The sequence below is a fragment of the Trematomus bernacchii genome, unplaced genomic scaffold (assembly GCF_902827165.1).
Source record: "Trematomus bernacchii unplaced genomic scaffold, fTreBer1.1, whole genome shotgun sequence".
In the NCBI taxonomy this organism is placed as follows: Eukaryota; Metazoa; Chordata; class Actinopteri; order Perciformes; family Nototheniidae; genus Trematomus; species Trematomus bernacchii.
The window spans coordinates 6,026,573-6,047,868 of record NW_022988043.1 but is presented as its reverse complement, the minus strand read 5'-3'; the positions used below and the strand labels follow the sequence as shown (position 1 = coordinate 6,047,868).

The window sequence follows — 21,296 nt, the reverse complement described above, 5'->3', positions numbered from 1 at the left end:
AAGGGTGTTTTTGTGTTTCCACTTCCATTTTCAGAAGTGTGTAAATCTGTGCTAATGACAAAGAACATTATTTTTCAATCCTTTTAGGAACATCATGCCATCCACTTTCATTAATTACCCTAGTTATAATGTGCAAAGCTCAGGTAGAGACGGCAAATGTTTAGCCTATATTCCCTCTCTCTGAGATTTCCCCAAGTAACTTGTGCTGTAACTCAAATTGGCTCTCTGGGGACATTTGATTCTAAGTTCAAACTTTGGATCAGGTAAATCTCATTTCAGTAGAGCATTCGAATAACTGTGACTCAAAACTGAGATTTGGGCTGTTTTTCTGATTTCTCCCTGTGACAATTTAACACAAATGTATGTACATATGTAAAACAAAGCTTTATATTTCTAAAAACGTTTAGTGATTAATTTCAATGCGTTACATTAAAAAGTTATGGCAGTGTACAAATAAAGCTTTAAAAACGTAAACATGCCGGATTTTAGCTTTGAGCTAGTTTCCATCCGTAGTCCCTCACATACAACATTTACGATGAATGGGCTCTATTGGGAAGTTGTTATGTTGTTTCTGCTGACAAACAGGCACATTTTAAACCCATAAACCAAAGTGAAAACAAATCCTGCTTGGCAGACATAATGATTTAAAAATCTAGACTTTTAAACCGCACTTCCAAATAATGTTTTTCTGATGATTCCTATTTTTTTTTAAATCCCCTTTTGTATTTCTCCCTCTTTAAAAGTCCTATTCAATAGTCCTCCTAATCTGACGTCTTGCTTGGCATTCCCCTCAGGTGGAGGTTAACAATAACGCTGCCCTTACGTACCTCAGCTGCTGGTATGCCCTCCGGAGGGCGACACTGCAACAGGACTTCCTGCTCCAGAGTTACTTCTTTTCCCAGGGGTTCCTGTTCAAATGACTTCTTCAGGTCTAAGGAGAGAGACAAAAAGAGACAGACAAATGTGAGATACTGGTACTGGATTACCATGCTGTGAAAGATTTAGTCCCTTCCTACATCCATGACTTGTTTAAACCTTACACTCCAGCATGTGCACTTTGCACTGCATCTGCAATCGGCTTGCTTCTCACTCATTGCAAGTGGAATCCTGGTAACCCGCAACAAAAACATGCCTGTTTGATTTCCTGGCTTCAAAATGCTGGAAAGGGTCCCACGTTGAAACATCACATAGCACACTGATGCATTGAAACAAATGACTAACACAGTTCAAATCTTGAATCCAAACAAGCAAAGTGCTTGCACGGGTAATTATTTGATCTCAAACCAGGAAACCCCTGGAAATATATCAAAGGAAAAAAAAAGAAAAAACGGATTACCAAAAGTTAAAAGTCTCAATGGAAAGCGAACTTGTGTCGGAGGCCCTTTGGCAAAAGTATCCTGTGATTCATCGTTCAGGGAACCCATTTCAGAGATGGTGCCATGTCATTTTACACCAAGCTCATTACCTCATTTCCGCGGTAACAATGACACGGTAATTATGGAGTTGGTAGTTGAAGTCAGCCATGCATATATTGACTTCTCCCACTCTCCTGTCACTTTAGAAATGAACATAGCAAGGAAAAACACTTAGCTGTATATTCTTAGAAGCAAGTAATGCCCACAAACACACACACACACACAGACAATGTCTTCATTTAAAAAAGAGTTAACCACACATACACTTAAGTTTTTGAACACAGGCTGCTTTGTTGCATGCTCACCCCTCAATCACTGCGCACAATATTTAACCTTGCTTTCATTCCATATAGACTTGCCGGACTTAAGGGAACTCAAGCAGGCCAAAGACAATAAATGATTCACACTAATGGGTAACATGCTGTGATAAATGACAGTGTTACAAAGCCGTATGGAATGCACTGCCATTTCTTCCACAGAACGTTTCTGAGATGGCTCAGCTGTTTTAATTTTGAGGGGAACAAATGCTCACAGTAGCAGACTTTAGGACAATTAGCTAGACATTTAAATAAGAACAACAGAACATGGAAAGACAAAATAAATAAGGATGGAGCGGAGGCGTTGAAAGACGTGAGCAAAGAAACAAAACCGTTGTGGGAGGATTGATACATGGGTGAATGGAAGGACAGTTTGGTTTAACTGATATTTATGCCAAATACATTTTCTCTGCATCTTTATTTCTCTTGTTGCCACTCTTCTTTATGATGTCTTACACAAAAGACAGAAATGTATTAATTGAGACAGGTCAAAAGGAGAAAGCACTCTGAGCTTGGTTTATGATGAGTCTTCACGTCTTGCACTACAGATCCTTATGAATTAGTTACTTTCAGATTGCTTGTTGAAGGTCAAATCCTGTAATTGTATTTTTTAGTTTCTTTCACGATGACACTTAAAGCTTCTGCGTAAGTCCACCCCTGGGTCCATAAAGCTATTCACTCTTACTGTTCGCTTTTCTGTTCACCTCCTTCGTCAAATGCCATATAGCATTCTGTATGCATGTATCCCTACGGTATATTGGCAGTTGAGCTTAACACATGTTAAAATGATTAGCCTGCCATAGAAAAAGGCCATAAAACAAATTGTAACCTAAGAGGGGTGGCAGTGTTGCAGGACTTAGCAGGTGACTTTATTTATAGTGCTGATCCGATGTGATGGATTTCTAAATAAGAACATATGGAGGGGATTGAGTTTTTTTAATCCACGCTTCTGGGTGCAATTTAGAGTTTTACGATCACATTTTTTTCTAGAATCAGTCTCAACATGATCGGGGTAAAGGGAGCTGCAGATCTGACCTTTTTATGCCTTCAACATGATATATAAAGTACATTACTTGAAAAAAAAAATGTGTGCAATCTGTATCACGATGATAAAGTTTCACATATCACAGATTTAACAAAGGCAGCATGTAAGGATAACTAATAAATAATAAAATAAGCTACATATCTGGTATTTTAAAGTCCAGAGGTCTGTTGCTATGGCAGCGTTAACAGCAATATTAAAGTGATACAATCTTTGAGATATAAAGATAACAAATGTTTTGACTTTGAAGAGTGTTAGTCACTTTGATAGTTTGTAAAGTATTGCTGCAGGTGTATAACACATCCTCTCCCCTCTGTCCTTCAGCTTTTTTAAACCTGTGTGTGTGTGTTTTATTGTTTTGTCCTTTTACTCTCCTGGTTCCCAAGTGTACTTATCCATCAACTATTGTACACCATGTGTGGACACACAAAGACACAAACACTAGAAAAAGCAATTATTTAATGCTGAACCGGTCAACTCATAGTCATCTGGGTATTTCATCAAAAAGTGGCATAAAGAGATAGAAGGAGGCAAAGTGTAGGACAATGACGGTACGTCCACACGGCTCCCTCGCGTTTGATTGGCTAGCGCTTGTACTGGCATATGATTTGATTGGCTGGCGCTTCCGTCGACGCTTGAAAAGTTGAACTTTTCTCAACTTTCGAAAGCGAGCAACAGAGGCAAAGCGACGCGACGGAACCACAATGCAGTTCGGCAAAGCTTGACGTCACCCCATTCAAAGTGAATGGGAAGCGTCTCCGTTGAAGCACGCAACGGAACCGTGTGGACGTTACGGGAGACGTAAAATGGGATGGGGAAGGGCGAAGTGAAGGGAGGGTGGAAGTCCGGAAAGCAGGTGAAAGTTGAAAGATGAGAGGAAGAAAGAGAGAGGAGGAAGTTGGCAGCATACAGCAGGACCTCCTATACTTTTTCCAATTACCAAAACCACCTGATTGGACAAACCATGCAGTAGAAAATGATGTCAGTGAGTCCATCTTGTATTATCTGCATTTATCTGCCTCATCTCTCTCAACACCAAGCAGCAATCCATCAGCCCTACCAGCCATCAATCTGCCTTTGTTTATTCCTGCTTTATCAAGATCACAATCTTACAAAAACATGGTGAGAGATAGTGTGTGTCTAAGTTCACAAACGTATAAAAAACATTAAATCAAGCCCATGACAAATCATTTGTAAATGCTGGTTTTATATTGAGTCCCGTAGACAATTTGGAATATTTTGTATGACAACCAGTACAAAGTTCATGCATGCTATTATTACTTATTTCCAGAATTTGTGGAATTTTGTATTTCAAATTTTAGATATGCTTTCGCTTTGTACATTGACTTAAGGAATTAAGTAAATATATGTAGTAAGTAATTGAGCTGTAAATACTGTAATTATTTAGTGATAATAAGTGATATTGGTAATGTGATTCTTACCATTTCGCTGCTCGTACATTCTCAAGTGTTTGTAAAAGGAAATCTGTACAACAATGTAAATGCTAAAACCGAGGACGAGAGTCAAATGTCACCATGCAGTCCCAAAAAGAAGAAGGTTCAGCATGTTTCTAATTAATGTTCTCTGACATTTGTAAGTAATAAATAATAATAGCAATGATTAACCATGACCCCACCATGACTTCTCTAGGACCATCACATACACCTGAGAGCAGATTTAAAACCCCTATAACATTTAAATTGCAAAGTAAATGCAATGAAGTTAGGAGCTTCTCTGTAAGTTAGGAATCATCAGGAGATGAGCTAAATACTCATGAGAGAACAATGTCTGAATCTGTATGTGCAAACCACAAGATCATGCTGTTTGTTTGCTACGTATATACACAGCTGACAAAGCTTTTAAGATTTCCTGCAGGACATCTTCCTACCTACATAATAATAGGGTTTAATTTTATACAGTAAACATCTAATCATTATCAGATTTCATGTGGTGAGATATATTTGTTAAGAGAGTTATGTGAGGATATTGCTGATCCCTGTGGGGGATGACAGCCTGAACAGAGCATGATGGTTCATTATGGGAGTAATCACCCAAAGCTTTAGCTTTAATCCACCACATGGCTTCCCACACAGCGCACAGAGACACACATACACTGACAGACACTGAGAGACAAAGAGAAACCAATAGAAAGAGTCAGATACTGTCACAGTGAGGGAAATACACATAGGAGATGAAGACTAACAAGCAGACACAACACATGGAATGGAAAAACCACAAACCACAAATGGTAAGATACTCAAGGCAGGCAACATAACAGACTCATGCTCGTTAAAACAAATGTATACAATACATAACTGCAAACACAAGGAGAGAATGAGAAAGTGATTGAGGGGAGAGATGCACTTCTCTCATGCCAGCCAATTCCAGGAACAATTTCCTGGTCTTAATTAGTAAGGGAGATGGTGAAATGAGGAGTTGGTTGCGAGCATTGATTTCCATAAAGATTGAGAATGAAATTAAAGGAGATTAAAGCAAAACGCTCAGGGGATTAACAGACAACACAACTCGCACATATTAACATGTAGCGCTAAGCTAGCAGGCTATCACAGTAAAATGTCGGTGCCAGTTTGGCTAAATAGTGTGTTTGGGAGCGTGTGTGATATCGAGAAAGATGGAATGTGACATTGTGTCCACGACACCATGGGGGCCGTGAATTAACATCAATGAAAGGTGTGTGTCATTGTGCATGTGTGCAAATATATGCCCAAGGGAAATATGTGCACAGGACAGGAGGGACAGCTGTGTCCCATCAATTCACTGACCTCACTTCACACCAAACTGCAGATAACGCTATCCAGCTTCATAAATATAACAAAAGCAAAGTTAAATTCACTGAACAACGAAGAACTGCAACAGGGTTGAAGAATACAGAGGGCAACCTTGCCGAGTGTTCTTCAGTGTGAGAACAGAAAATAAAGCAGGGTAAGCATCTATTCAGAACATGACCTTTTCTTGCATAAACTCCCCTTTCTTCTCTCTCTCTCTCTCACCCTCCTTGTGTCCCTCCCTCTCTCCTTGTCTCTCTCTGCCTCCTTCCCTCTCCCTCTAAAACTTCTTCCATTGCACAACTAAAACTGTTATTATGTTGGTGGTGAGTGTGTTGCCTCAGGCACCTCTACATAAGCACATCTCAGAGCAATTATCCAAAATGGGTGTCTCTGCTTGCATGCTACCCATGCCAAATCATAACGGTTTCCCCTAGTGGAGCTGCTCAAGCAATAAAGAGCAATGTGAGCTGCTTGGGAAGAAAGTAGCAGGCAAAGTACTCTCCTTAAGTGTCAGGGGGGATAATTTGGACATCCAATTTCCTACATGATGGCATGCAATGGAAACAATTTGATCTTTGGCTTATAAAAATCCCCGAAATGATGTGAGTGATAAAGCACACACAAGGGCAAGGTAACATTTAATGACCATTATGAAAAAATAAATGTAATTTGAAGACATTAGTATTAAATGAAAACAAAGTTGTACACAATGAAATAGTTCATGTTGGAGCTGCATATCTAAGTGCAGTTGAAGCAGCCTCTCTCTTTCTGTGTGCATGTCCTTCAATTCTCTACAGATCTATAGGAAATGTTTATCAATTGTGCGTTTTGTACAGACTGTGTACTATTGAGAGGGGACTTAAGGAAAAAGCATATGGGATCTGCAATATCAGGAAAGAAAGAACTAAGGCAAGGTACTCTTTGACCTTGAGTGTGACCCAGTATCATTTTCAGCATGGTTATATAGGGAGTCATTTTCTCTAAGTGACTTTCGGGAGTCTCTTTTTCCACTCAGACCAGTTCTTTCACTGAACTCTCCACCCTGTCATTTGAACACTTCCCAACCTGTGATCAGCCCTAAACGTCAGACAAGATCCTCCCATCCTCAGACAAGTTTTGAGGAAGTAAACAACTCAATTTGCTGACATGGCACTGGCATTCTAGAGCACAACAAATTAAATTAAACAAAGTGTTTGCTTTAGAAATAAAATATGTTTTCAAAATATAATGAAAACAAATTAGCATTAATATTTTAATTTGAATGAAACAGAATAATCTGTAAATCTAGAAATTAAACTCTGCGTTTCACATGTTTGTTGTGTCTTGTCAAATGTGTTAGTTATGTTTATGTATTTTGTCTGTCATTTCCTGTTTTATTTTGTACTTACCTCTTGTCTTTCATTTCAGGCCCGGTTTCTTCCTCCTCTTGTGTGTTTTTCCCGCCATCATCAGTGTCTGCCCCGCCCCTGATTGTTTCCACCTGTTCCCACTCACCTCATGTTTAAATAGTCCTGTCTCTCCCCTGTCCTGTGTCAGTTCGTCTTGTTTGTTTCTCCGAATGGTCGTGCCAAGCCTCAGCTCAGAAAGGATCGCTTTCACTCATGTCAGGTTTTGTTTCTTTTCTTAATTTTGTAGGCTTAAGTTCTCTTTTTGTTATGCCTAGTTTTTTCCTCCTTGTGAACGCCTTTTGTTATTTCCAGTACCTACTCTGTTAAAAGGGATTACCTGATCTGTGAAATTAAAATTACATTTTTTTACATTCAAGACTTTGTCTCAGCGTCGTGCATTTGGGTTCATCAGTTTGTGTCGAGATCCTGACAATGTTCTTCCCCTTAGACTGTTAGTTGTAGTAACCTATGCAATTGTGATAGCTAAATTAGACATTTATAAATGTAGTTCTGAAAATAGATTAAGGTTAACGTACCCAAAATATTACAGTTCGTTTAGCTTTAATTTCATCTTAAAATATACTTTGACAAATACATTGCATATGGTTTTGGGAGTCAATTCAGCGACTCTGTGAGTCAATCCCTTCTCCCTTCCCTTATTTTAAACTTAAGTATAATGACGATTGATACTTACATGTTAATTTTCTCACATCGGACTTTGGAAAGTGACTTAAAATGTGTGTGGTTACATCAGCTGTGGCTTACCACTTCAACACTTAAGAGTGTGCTGAAGCAGTCCTTGACATCTGGAAAAAAGCTCTGTGGCTTGCAGCGATGGTGAGACATCTCACACACACATACTATGGGTTCTCACTATAAAAATGTTTTTACAGTGTTTGTGACCATCATGAAGTCTTTCTCAAGGCGAGAAACCAAGAATCTCTTGATGATGTCATACAGAGCAAAACCCTGAAGGTTTTCCACAGGCAGCGTTTTCAAAAGTGTCAGAGTGAGTGAGGAGGGATTTGATCTTTTGGGTAAAACACATTTTTATTTGACTGTGCATTAATACAACTGTCTAGCATGCAGTTTTATGCAGAAAATCGACAAATGTCACTGAGATTGTTGTTGTTGCGTGATCTTGGTTTCTGCGCCGCAGCTCCAGTTTCTTCCCAGAAAGGCTGGCTAACACACTGCGGTTGTTTCCAGTTGCTGGGTTACAAATGCCTGGTTATATTGTTGTAAGCTACATGCAGGCTTAGACCGAAATGAGTGTAGAAGAGTTTGCTTTTAATCAATGTTTTAACTCTAACACAAGAAATCCCTGTTGAGCTTTGTTTACCTTGGGTTACTTCATCAATGATTGAAGGAAAACCTAACTTCCTGCAGTGTGACATTTGCATCATAGACAAAACAGAAGAGAAACTCTCTAACGTACATTTTCCAGTTGACACAAGAAGCTGTCTGGGCTGCTGTGTGTCTGGACTCCTGATTGCTATGCACACACATGTCTCAGTGGAAGGTGGCAGAACAAATTGCCATCGTGTGCGTGTGTGTGTGTGTCCTTGAGTGACCTTGACATATTGCTAATCCATTGAAGGAGAAAAACTTGACCTGATAGCTGCAGGGCCAAAGAGCAGGACTGACACTGCATGCCCATTTGTGTGTATTTAGGTGTCTGTATTCGCTACGCCTGTGTACGTGCCTGCAATGCTGTGTGGGTGGGAGTGTGTGTGTTTGTCTCACCCTCTTTATAAACTTGAATTAGGCTGCCTGCGCACAACCATAACTCAGCTAAAGTGCCCTGCTCCAAAAAAGCAACAAATCACTCTGAGATTTATTATCTGTGATTGTGTGTTTGACACTTTTACCGCCACAACACTGATTATCATTATCCAGCTACAAACTGTGTATTAGGATAATGCTTTCTAGTGTTAATTCAACAGTTATTAAAACAGCCTGAAGATACTTGAGAATGAGAACCATAGAGGGGAAATAATAGAGCACCAGAAACAGAACAAAACAATAAGCATATGATGAGCAAAGAAAAAACAAAAAGAGGTGGAGACAATGGGAGAGGGGAAATAAGAAAAAATGTGTGGGAAGAAGGGATGGGAATGCAGGAGAGAAATGCTGAATTGCTATTGCATGGTACGGTAGAAAATACACTTTGCTCAGCAAGCTCTAGCTGCCAGGAAGCATTTTAATCACAACAGTAGATCCAAATAGGAGCAGAAAGCAGGGGAGGTCAGGAGGTTGGGTCGATTTGAAGTAAAAGGTTATCGCAAGAGGGGGATGAGCGTAATCAGATCCGGTTAAGGGAAAAATCACTGTTATAATGCACAGAGGGAAAGTGAAGGATGGAGGGACGGACAAAGTCAGAAGAAAAATACACACTACACAGAAAAACTAAAGGAATGACAAGGATCTGGAGAGAGAGAGAGAGATAAGAGTTAAGTCAAAAAGAAGCAGGAGTTCTCTCATATTCTCTCCTCACTTATATCTAGTGGCCTTAAAGCCTTCTTTGAAGCATCCTCCAACACCAAACACTCACCTAACCTCTATAAGAGATGTTACATGTGTGCAATTCTATATACAGTACCCTGTTTGAAGAGGGTTAATTGGAAATGGGGGAAATTATGCAAGATAGGCAACATGCTTTGCTGGTACAGTTTTGTAGGTAAGTGTAGTTTTTGTATTATTTAGTGTAGAATATTTACAATTTAGTGTAGACTACTTGCTGTCATTTAAAAAACGGTCCAAATGAATGAGTAAAGCAAAAACAACAATTTAGCTTATTCGTAGTTCAAAGTAATTTTAAAATAGGTGACTTGTAGAAGTTTTCATAGTGTAAACAATATATGAATATATCAGACTGAGATAGACACAACCATCACATGAACAATGTTGCCTTCAGTTCTCAGTATGTGTGCTTTTCTGTGCTGCTATATTTGCGTGTTTACCTCAGAGATTCTCAGAAGCCTGTATACGTATGCTCGCCTGCATCTGTCTCTCAGCGTGTATCAGCCCCAACGTAAGCCAAAAACAGCACATTACCCAGCTTTCATTGCACCCCGAGGAGGGCCTATTCCATTCGAGAATGTTATTAGTGGAGCTTAGAAGGATATTTCTGACTGTGTCACTAACTCTCTGCTGACAGACAGAAAAACATCTTCACATACCGATGGAAATGCACAGAGTAGTGAGGCTCTAAAGTCAAATGGTCTTACAGGCCAAATTAACTGAAACAATATGTTGAAGTGGTCCTGCCTCACAACTGGATACTGTATTGTAAATTATGTAAATTTGTGTCTGCTAATTTTCCTATTGCTTATGTAAAAATGTTTATTTACTATATTTAAATAATGAAGTACAGGTACAATCTTACGAAACATACTATTATATCAACAGTCCTACTACAGTGTGTAACATCTTCAATAAATAATTTGTGATCCATATATACATTTATAGCGTGTGAGTTTGTTTTTATAATTGTATTTTACATTTAGCATTTTTCCTTTGTTTTATTAAGATTGAACACCTTAGCAAAATGTGTATTTTCGTTAGCTTCTTCAATATACAAAATAAATACATTTTTGAGTGAGTGCTTAAAATAATAAGTGAATCAGCCTGAAAAAAGTGAGACATATTTACAGCCAAATAAAATAGCCTGGATGAAAAACAATGGTCAACATGATGGATTTTCTTCGGCAGCCGGAATAAGACCAACATGGGAAAACACAATTTACAGGGTGCGTGTCTGTTAGAGTGATACCGTCTGTTAAAGTACTAAATATGGGGATGTGAGCAGTTTGTTCTGAGGGTCTGCTGAATGGACTACATCAAAGCCCCCAGTTGTCCTTTTGAGAGTTCACTCAAGCAGTCAGTGTAAGCCAGGTAAACTGGGGTGGTGGGGTCAATTTTGTTATTGGTATTTCTTTTTTGCTTGACCTTTCTATAACACGAACACTCAGACAAGTCCCCATTGTCTTACATGGCTGAATTGACCAGTGCAATGAAGCTTGCTAAACTACTGTTGTGGGTTCAAATCAGTCGGCCAGTGAAATCAGCTTTAAAGAAACTAACCATTCTATTTTATGAGGCTTACATTAAAATACTAACATCTTTTATTTTTCATCAAACATCTCTACTCCCTTGCCACATGGTTGCTGCAGAGCCATCAAGCGACCATCACTCACAGCGGGATTTAAAATGTTCTTCCCCCTGCACTGTTGTTTGAGTCTAACAATCCTAAAATGATTTCCCCATGTGATCACTCTGTATGCAGTGAGAAATGGTAACTCAGTCTGCTGGAGTGATATTGAGCGTGCTGGGGCTTTGTCTGGCCTGTATTCTTTTGGTGACCTTATAGTGAAACTCCCAGTTGTCAAATTACATTTTCACCAGACCATAACAGGAAGCTAATGCTGGTAGACAAAAGTCATCGAGCTAAAATGCTTAGAACATTCCCCACCATTAATCATTCAGTAAAACCATTTTTCAAAGATTCTTCCTTAAGTCAAGTTTGTAATATGAAACTTGTAGTAAGGAAGAACTTACTACACTAATGTGCCTCTGCATGTCAGGAGAAAGTTAAATATGCATATGTTGTTCTCTTTTAGAGCATTACTAATTACATTTGTTCTGTAATTACCTCTCCATATCACATTTGTATTTCTACAATCCATACATGACTCACTGAGGGATTCACAGAACCTGATGCAGTGGATTAATTAAGCATTACTGTTTTCAATTGTATCTCATTTATAGCCTGGTTTACTATCCTATTGCCTGTGGAGGTCTATCACCGCCTACTGCTGCTGGTTCATATTAAATAATTGAACAGGCAAACAGTTCGTAAGAGGTAACCTTTGACAGAAATCATTCACACAAAAGGCAGCTACAAAACAAGACATCTGGTTAGTTTAAATTATTGCAAAAATGGACCAAGCAGAGCAAAAGTGATACACCTGTGTGTGCATGAAGGATTGTGTATGTGCTTCTCTAGCTGGACATCTATTTTTCTTTTTAGGGAAGGACAAAAACTTGAATGAATTTGCATTTATGTTTGTTGAAAACAATCCTGTTATGTTGTTAAGCATAATCACTTTTGGTGAGTATATGAACAATGATTTCATCCATACTGTCCATGCTTCCTCATGTGTGAACAGTACTTTCAAACCTATCATGCGTGCTTGCAGTATTTTACTCACATGCAATACGGACGTGTGCCTTTCGGCTTTTGGTCGTTCCAGCGGAGCTCCAGGCCACACACTGACACCAGAAATCTTCAGGGCCAAACAGCTCCTCGACCTGCTGCCGTGTAATTTCTATACTGGCTTCTCTCACCACCAGACCTGAGGAAGAAAGGAAAAGCACAGTTGAATCACTTGTAATATCAGTTGGGATTCATATTCAAGCTAAAGAAGAGTGCCTCAAATGGTAAATGAGTCACGAGTTTCAATTCTCACTGAGCCACTGATGGAAAAACGTAAGCTTATACTCTGGTGATATAGCTTGTATGTTAGCTAAAGAGACCAGAGCCCGGTCTGTGCACAGTGAATATCTTAGTAACTAAATAGGAGAGGATAATAATATAATATCTGCAGCATGTTTACAAACCCAGGTCACTCTACTGCGGAGAGTCACTGTGGATTTAATGTCAACTTTGTGGAATTGGCCCTTTGCACTTCTACCACTTATCTCATATTATTCCTTTTTTTCCCGGGTGTTTTGAATGCAGCTCTGTATGAAGTGTGAGGTTAAAAAAGCTGCACCCAACTGATAGGACTGCAGGGGAGCACAGAGAGAGAGAGGACTGCAGAGAAAAAGAGTCAATGAGAAGCGGCAAATAAACTCAGGATGAAAATACGGGAGACAAAGAAAAGGGTCAAATAGAACACAGGTGCAATAGCAGGGAGAAAAAGAGACGTTAAGACTATTGTTGAAAAGCATGACAAAGTAAAGGAAGAATTAATAAAAAATAAGTATAAGGGACCAAATGTTGGAGAGGGTTAAGCTCAACAACTAGAAATAAAGAGGAGAGGGAAATGAGAGAAACAGAAGACTGGTAAAAGTAATGATAAACAACATGAGAGAGGCACAGTGAGGGGAAGAGAGAGGATGACAGAATAAGAGAGAGAAGAAATGTGAAAGGAAAAAGAGAAGGGAAAGGAGATAGTTTTAGGTAAAGTAAGTGGGGACTTGGGAGCAGCCATGGTAAATGATTTGAGAACAATATCTCAGCTGTTTATTTCAGGTTCAGCAGTGAGACAAGGACCCAAGCAACAATCTCTCACACATCTAACTTGGGCTTTTTACTTATGTAGACTAGACTCTCAGAAGGTTCCTGCCACTAGAGACATGGAAAGACAGTAAGTAAGCATGACAGCTTAAAGGCAAACGGGATGTAAAAACGGGATGTAAAAATGTGAAATCCAGTGAGCAGGATTTTGGTGGACCAGAGGCCATTAAAGGACGGCAAGAGATTTAAAGAAAACCCATGAGGGCAAAGAGCGGGAAAAGTAACGAAAGCTTTTGTAGAAGCTAGCAGGGAGATGGGGAGAAAGCTATAAGGGCAAAGAGCAGAGTCAGTATAAAACTAGTGTGAATACCAGTGTCGAGCAAACTAGCAAACAAGGGATATTGTTATGGCTTTGCAGCTGAAATCCAAATAGGCAGGGGACACAGCAAGATAGGTAGAGGCAAAACAATGGCAACTAAAGTGGCAATTATAACCAGCAAGCAACCCAGGACTAAAGCTGAGACAACTGGTGGGCAGTGGAAAAGAGCGAAAAACTCAGCGTGCAGACAAAACGGACAGAAAGTAACTGAACACCAGTGGACATCCAACTGCTAAAGTGAAAAGGGTAAGACGTTAATTAAAGTGAAAAGTTAAAATGAGCCAGAGAGCTAATCAGAGCATGATACATCTGAAAGTAGCAAATAGTATACCCCCTGATATTAGTCTTGATTAGAGAATAATACTGCGGAGAGGAACCGTTCTCCCAGGAAAGGACTACAGGAGTAAAAACCTTTACAGTAGTTTTGTGTTGTACTTATGTAAGGAATTGATACAACTTTATTGCTTCTTCATCAATTCCCAATCAAGTGTTGGGTGGAAAAAACAAACATATATTTGTCAACATCAATTATTTCAGTACAATAACATATCTTTTGGAGTACTGCAACAGGCAACATTAATGGATGACCGAGGAGTAAACCAGGGTGTGTTTTGCAAGGTATTGCTTGTATTGAAACAGAGATATAAAAGTAAGAAAGCAGAGTAGAGCAGAGAGGGTTACAGAGATATGAGAAAACAGACAGAAGGAAGGGAGGGAGACAAAACAAGGACAGGACATATAGTAAAATAGAGAGCATCAGGGAGAGCTGAGTTGGTTTCAAAGCAGGGGAAATCAATGGCTGTAATGACGAAATGTGTTCAACTACTCAGACTCAAGACAAAAAGATACACAAATCTGACACTGTATTGATGGGAGGCAATAATTGCAAGGAAAAGAGGAGCTGTCAAATGAATCATCATGCTCTGAAGTAATCCTTTAACTTCCAGCTTCAGAAACCTGATCAGCAGTCAATAACCTGATATTCTTAAATGTATAACATACTGTAGGGCATTCAGAGCAACGGTATATCAGCAAACAGCTATTTGTCATATAAATATAAAGAGTTATGTACATCGTGAAGTCAAGTACAGAATGAAGTCACACCTGCTTTGACTGTGTTGTTATCCAATACTTCATGTATTGAATGTTTAAAATTCTGGCAATATTGAACACATTGTTACTTTCTTTCTGTGAGAAAACAATTAATTGTTCTGGTTTCTATTGGGCTGTTTGCATATACAAAGATTTCCAACAAGGGGAAGTATTACTTTGAAGCAGTGCAGAGAAATTAACCGGAACGTTATTCCTCTTGGCGATGCGTGCCTGTATCCTAGATGATTAATTCCAAGGCTTAACAGAGCTCGATGTAAAATAAACAGGTAGAAATACTTTCTGTTAATATCCAATATCTCAGACATGAAATCTGCTGTTGTGAGTTATACTGTTTTTAGATTCAATTATTGTAATGTGATGGATAAAGGGATGTCATACAGTTAAATATATTAGTAATTACCATGTCATTGGTGTGTTTTCATATCAGCTTGGGAGTATATGCTCAAATTCACAACAGGAACAAAGTATGTCATCGTTTTTACACCACAAATTGACACCTATCCTCCATGAAAACAGATTCCCTTGTTTTCCTTCACTGTCATTTCAATAAAAAAGTATGTCAAACAAACAAAACAAAAGTGGGACTTTACATAAAGAAGAGAAAGATGTGTGCTGTTGAAACCGGTAAAGCCCCAGTTGCCTCCATGTTTGCTAATGCAAAGCTCACGCAGCAAGAGTTGCCGGGCAGAGAACAACCAAATTACCTGAGGCTTAAAAAGTCCCAGAACATTCGGTGTCTTATTTTGTTTGGATACAAAGCTCAGAGCGTCATATCTCTCTCTTAAGAGAAGACAAGCGTAGAAATGTGGGTCTCTGTAGCATGACAGTGCTTCACATCAACAAAACCACGGCTGTCAGCTGAGGGAGGTAAGGGGAAAGAAGTAGATGAAAAATGGAAGACGGGTATCAAGACGAGTGGATACTGTCACAAACATTTCTGTCAATCATAAGACTGTGCGCTACCACTGAATATTTCTCTGAGTCCTGAAGTGTCAATTCCAATAACAAAGTTTACTTACTCAGCTGGGGAGTAAAAATACACGTTTGGGTGAATGTACTTTGTCAGGTCTGTACTTTATTAACTGAAAAATGGGAACTTTGAGAAACATTCACAAAAAAATCCAAAGAGAAAGAAGAAATAAAGAAACATTGCATAGTTGATTAGTATGATTTACAAATACGTTATATCTCAGTATGTAGAGATGTTTGTCAGGCTTAAACTGAATGTCCACAACACATGTAGTTTATATGTAAAGGTGATACTTAAAAAATTGTTAAAAAACCTGTAGAATTGTTTCTTTGCTGCAAGTTGAAACCTTGAAAGGGCTGAAGGTTGATGAAAAAATGTGTCAAAACATTCCTATACAATAGGACTTTTCATGCAAATTGGTCTACACCAGAAACAATAGTTACAGATTCCTGTTGTTGCATATGGCAATTAATTGTGCCTACATCATTTTCTTCAAACCATGCAATAGGAACAAACTATATACATACTATAGATGAAGAAACATACAAAAACATTTATGGAATTTAAGTCTTCCTTTAGAACAGAAGAACCAGAGATGGAAAGGAAAACTGAGAAATACATATGAAAGAAAGCTTGCCAGTCAGGGAGAGACATAACAACAGAGACCAGGGTTTAAGGTTAAATGGTTTGGAAAAAGAGAAGAGACAAGGGAACAGGGGGAAAGCACTCAAAAGCTTTGTGCTCTTTACATGTGATCAGTGACAGGTCAAACAGACAGGCCTTTGGGGAAAAGAAACAGAGGATACCAAAAAAGTCAATGCTAGCTTTGATTCATTCATCAGTGCCACATAGGGAAAGAGTCCGACACGATGCAAATGCATGAGGTCAGAATTGATACAACCAGGGAATGGATAAGATAACGAAAGCAGCCCTACAACAAATGGGACGTTTGTTGAAGAAGGGCAATTCAAATAATATATTATTTTGTATTCTCCTTTATTTTATATTATAAAAATACATCAAGAGACACAGGTTTGAGTCCCGCAAACATCTGCTCTGCTGACATGTTTGTGAGCAGCTCACTGAATGCCAACCAGCTCCAGGGATGTTGTTCAGTGAGTGACCCTGCGCTGTGACCTACCACCTGTGGAGGAGCTGCAAGTGAAAACTCAACTTCCCTGAAGGAATTAATTCAAGCTTTGTAGCTTCTCCACAAACTTCTGCTGCTAACTTACCATATCAGTACTTTAAAAACAGAAAATGTGTTGAATGCCAAATACTGTATATTTAACTCCAAAAGAAAGTAGATATAACATGTGTATCCCATTGAACTATTGGTGAGCAACTAAAAGTGTTTGAAATATATGGGTTTTTGAAAGTGAATTCATTAAGCCTGAAAATGTTTTACCCTTATAATTACACGCGACTGAAAGGCTAATAGATGCATTTGTAGATACCTTAAGATAGGGGGCACATTTAAAGAATAAATGGAGGTCAAATGTCATCAAGAAAGGAAGGAAATGTCACTGAATGGTTTTATAAGTGTGACAATTTGAATCATAACCTATAGCCTTCAGAATAGCCAAATAATAGCCAAGGAAGGACAACATTGGTTTGTTGTGTTCAGACATCATTTCCTGTTACTGTACATTTGTCCGAGAGAGTTTCACAATAAATCAAGATGGTCTTATCTTTAGCCTTTCTTGGAGGCCAACTGAGAACAAAGGACAATTTTTCATGGTGACAATCAGTGATACCCGCTGACAAGTGACACAAGTCATGAGAAGGGAATCAGTTTTTAGAAACTGAAGTGAGGACAGCAAGTCATACTTATTTGCCCGAGGAAAACAGAGAGATCAGTCAGCAGAAGTACTGAGCCCGGTCACATTAAAAAGCTGCAGAGTCTGAGCTCTGATATTATTCTGGAGTGTTTCTGTATTTTTACACTTGAACTTTCCAAGAAAAAAGCCTTGTAAAAGTTGTTAAACATTCTCTGCTAAAATGAACGCAGCTAAGTGGTTTGATAGTGTTGCCTGGTCAGCCACAGTAGTCAAGTCTTAATGTAAAATCAGTGCTATTTAAGATAATCTAGACCTTGACATATTTGTTCATTTAGACCATTATCTAAAGTATATCTGAGCTACAGTCTATTTTCATGAAAGTGGCACTGTATGTAAATACAACTGTGATTAAATGCAACATAAATGTGAAAATCCAAAATCATAAAGTCAGTTGAGTCAGACATTTGGATACACATTTTTGCAGCCAGTGCTCAAGATCTAACAACATGACATGTCCCATTTATAACCTGAAAGAATATAAAGTGAAAGATGGAGACAGAAAGGCGGAAACGAAATTGAAAGGGTAAAACCACGACAGGATGAGAGGTATTGTGAGAAAGGGAGAGAGCAACGGTTGAATGAGTTATTCGCCTACAGGGGGAAATCATCCAGGACATTGACAGAACACAGTCACTGGTCTGTGACCAATTGAAGACACTCAATGCATACAGTAGACTGTGCGTGTTCACATGCATGTGTGTGTATGTGTATGTTCTCTTAATGGCTCCCACAGTGACATTGATTGATCATCACAGTCCCTCCTGGTCCATGTTTGGGTACCTCTGCTGTGTGTTTGGGTACCTCTCCTGTGTGTGTGTGTGTGTGTGTGTGTGTGTGTGTGTGTGTGTGTGTGTGTGTGTGTGTGTGTGTGTGTGTGTGTGTGTGTGTGTGTGTGTGTGTGTGTGTGTGCACGTATACATGTGAATGTCAGTAAACATACACACTCATGTCCTTCAGTAGCTCTGAAGAGGCAGTGAACCGCGAAATTTCAGGACACTAAAAAAGTCTACTTCAAATAAACACAAACAAAGAGAACTGCATTTCAGATACACACGCATTTTCACACAATATAAGAGATTATTTTTCACAGACACCGCACTAACACGCAAATAAACAGTTGTGTGTACGGTACATTGATACAGACACACACACAGTTGTCCTGCATAACAGGAGTCACTGACAGAGAAACTCATTGTCCTCCTGTATACATCTCAATGGTTGTTAATAATTCAAATCCAACAATCACAGTATAAGAGTAAGATATACTGTATATAGATAGAGACAGAGAAAGGGAGCAAAATAGATGGGATAAGGAGGAAATAGGTGGAGGAAAGAAGGTAGAAGAGAGTGGGATTGATGCCAGAACGAGGAAGAGTGGAGAAGAGAAACATTAGGAGGAAGAGAAAGGAGGAGAGACAAAGGAAAAGACGAGAGGAAATCAATACAAGTGAGATGGCAGCAAAGGAGGGAAAGGGGTCACAAATCACCCAAGCCAATACTGTGTGTGCCAATAGTCTGTGTGTGTGTTTGGGTGTGTGTGTGTGTGTGTGTGTATGTCACAGGTCAGTGCGAGACTAATAACCATTCACACTTTGGCTAATGGAGACAAAGTAAGTAACCTAGTACACAATATGTCATTAGCACTCCTCAAGGCTAATGGAGATATACTGAGGTTGTACGAGCGTTGCTTAAGCAAACACTGACAATGCCCTTCACAATAAGATATCTAATCTAGACAAATTATGCTGGTTCTCACCTTAAGTCACATTAATTCAGATGAAGATATGGTTAGCATGTTTAAGCAAATGACACTGCTAATAAAGCTACTGTCTGCTCTGTGGAAGAGGGCAGGTTGCTTTTTGTGTTTGTTTTAAGTACTCCAGTTAGCTCTGTTTGTAAACTGAGACAGGCAGTGGAGCAGTTTAGAGAATAATGCTTCTTCCTCCAATTTAGAGGAAGACCTCAGTGAACCTCAGGGAAGCCTACGCCCCCCCCCGTCAACCTGCCTGTGACCTTTACCTGGCTTACCCTCCTTCCAGCTGAGGCTCCATGTGGCCAATTTCAAGAAATGTATTGAGCCGTCTGAAGCTCACATGTACTGTAGCTACACTTTCCGTTCATTATATAGAAAAATAGATGTTCTTACTAACTCATGAGATGGAGTAACTTTTTATTTTGCAATTCAAAACAAATTGAAAGGGGGAATAAAATGTATATTGGATATTGTTAACACAAAGACGACCATATCTTGTACTCCTGGAGACAAGGTACACTAAATGAAATGGACCCATTACAATGCAATTTACATCTGTAAGTTTGTTTTCCGTTTGTCAAAACATCCTTCTTCCTCCTTGCTAATAAAAGTGCCCAGCAGGACTCCTATCATCTTTCTCCTCAGTGTGACTTCCTGATATCTTTTGGCCTTTCCAGCCCTCTCAAAGGCACCCTCCATCTGCATCCCTCCCTCATCATCCCTCCCTCAGCATCCCTCCATCTGCCTCCCTCCCTCAGCATCCCTCCATCAGCATCCCTCCCTCAGCATCCCTCCATCATCCCTTACTGGTCTCCCCTGCTTTCTTTAGGCTCAGGTTTTATCTACCTGTGCTCTCTCCAATTTCAGTCAGTTGGAATTAGAGTAGAACAAAAAACAGCATGGCGCAAAGAGAAAGGAAGAAAAAGGGAAGGGAGAGGATGGGATACAGTGAAAAGACAGAGATAATAAAAGCAGTAAGGGGGCCATAGCTCCTAGCTGTGTCTGAGAAACAGCAGGAAACAAACAGGAGAAAACAGCTTACAGAGTTCTGTTTTCACACAGATAAACAGACCAGTCGCTGTGCATTCACCAGCTATAGTCCTATAACAGCTTACTATGTGGTATGTTGCATGACATCTAGTACTGTATTCGTAACCTTGTCATAATCTGATCATCTTTTGTTCAAAGATAACATAAACGTTTTTCATGAAAGCAAAAAGGCATTTCTTCATTGTATTTTATATGTAAAAAAAAAGAAGGAATTAATACATTTTAAAAATAAAATCACGTAGAGCCATTTTCCTGGAAAATGTTCCAGTCTCCAAACATCAACAGCTCTTGATATTGCATAATGTCCCCATTTTATCTATTTATTCATTTCATTGTCACATGTATATCTGTATGGATTATGGTGTTGAGGAGATTAAGTGTCCTAGAGCAGCACAAACAAATATGCAGCCAAGCCATTTTTTTTATTAAAGTGGCATTAATATGGCTTTGTAAAATGTACATGAAGCATACATTAAAGCAGCACAACAATGGATAACAAAATCATGTTTCCACGTGGCCTGAAGGTCATTTCAACAGACAGGAACACTCAATGATAAAAGTGGACTTATTTTAAGAACTCATTGGGTTAGATGTTGTTAGAAACACAGAGTCAGCAATGTAACTAACAAATCATCAAGGGTATCTTGAGCCTTGAGAGACCACATGGTATCCATCTCATACATTAGAGCCTAAATCTATGGGTTGTTAATTGAACAGAATTTCCTCTCAATAATGTGCCGCTTGGAATGAAGCAGCTGCAAATCAACGGCTGATAGGATACTAATAAATGACTTGCAGCTGTGTGTGATGACAGTAATGAACATTGAGAATTTGGAGGGGGGGAAAATGAGGGAACAGAAGGAAAACCATAGATGCTTATGGGGGATAGACATATGTCATCTCATTTCACTTATGAGAAGGCCCAGAAGGCTGTGAAAGAAAAATGTTCTTTACAATTCAATTTTCAACTTTCTAGTAGTCAATGATTTAAAGGT

General features: G+C 39.1%; 1 protein-coding gene across 2 annotated transcripts in view; it reads right to left on the bottom strand.

Annotated features, from left to right (window-relative positions):
* The window catches only part of LOC117473045 (netrin receptor UNC5C-like), a 175,250-nt gene that overhangs the window by 61,383 nt on the left and 92,571 nt on the right, over window positions 1-21,296 (bottom strand). For both annotated transcript variants that reach the window (XM_034118516.1, XM_034118517.1), the window contains exons 3-4: window positions 12,165-12,308; window positions 828-931 (exon numbers count right to left, since the gene is read on the bottom strand). In XM_034118516.1, coding sequence (XP_033974407.1) covers window positions 828-931; window positions 12,165-12,308 — 248 coding nt within the window. The remainder of the gene's footprint in view (window positions 1-827; window positions 932-12,164; window positions 12,309-21,296) is intronic.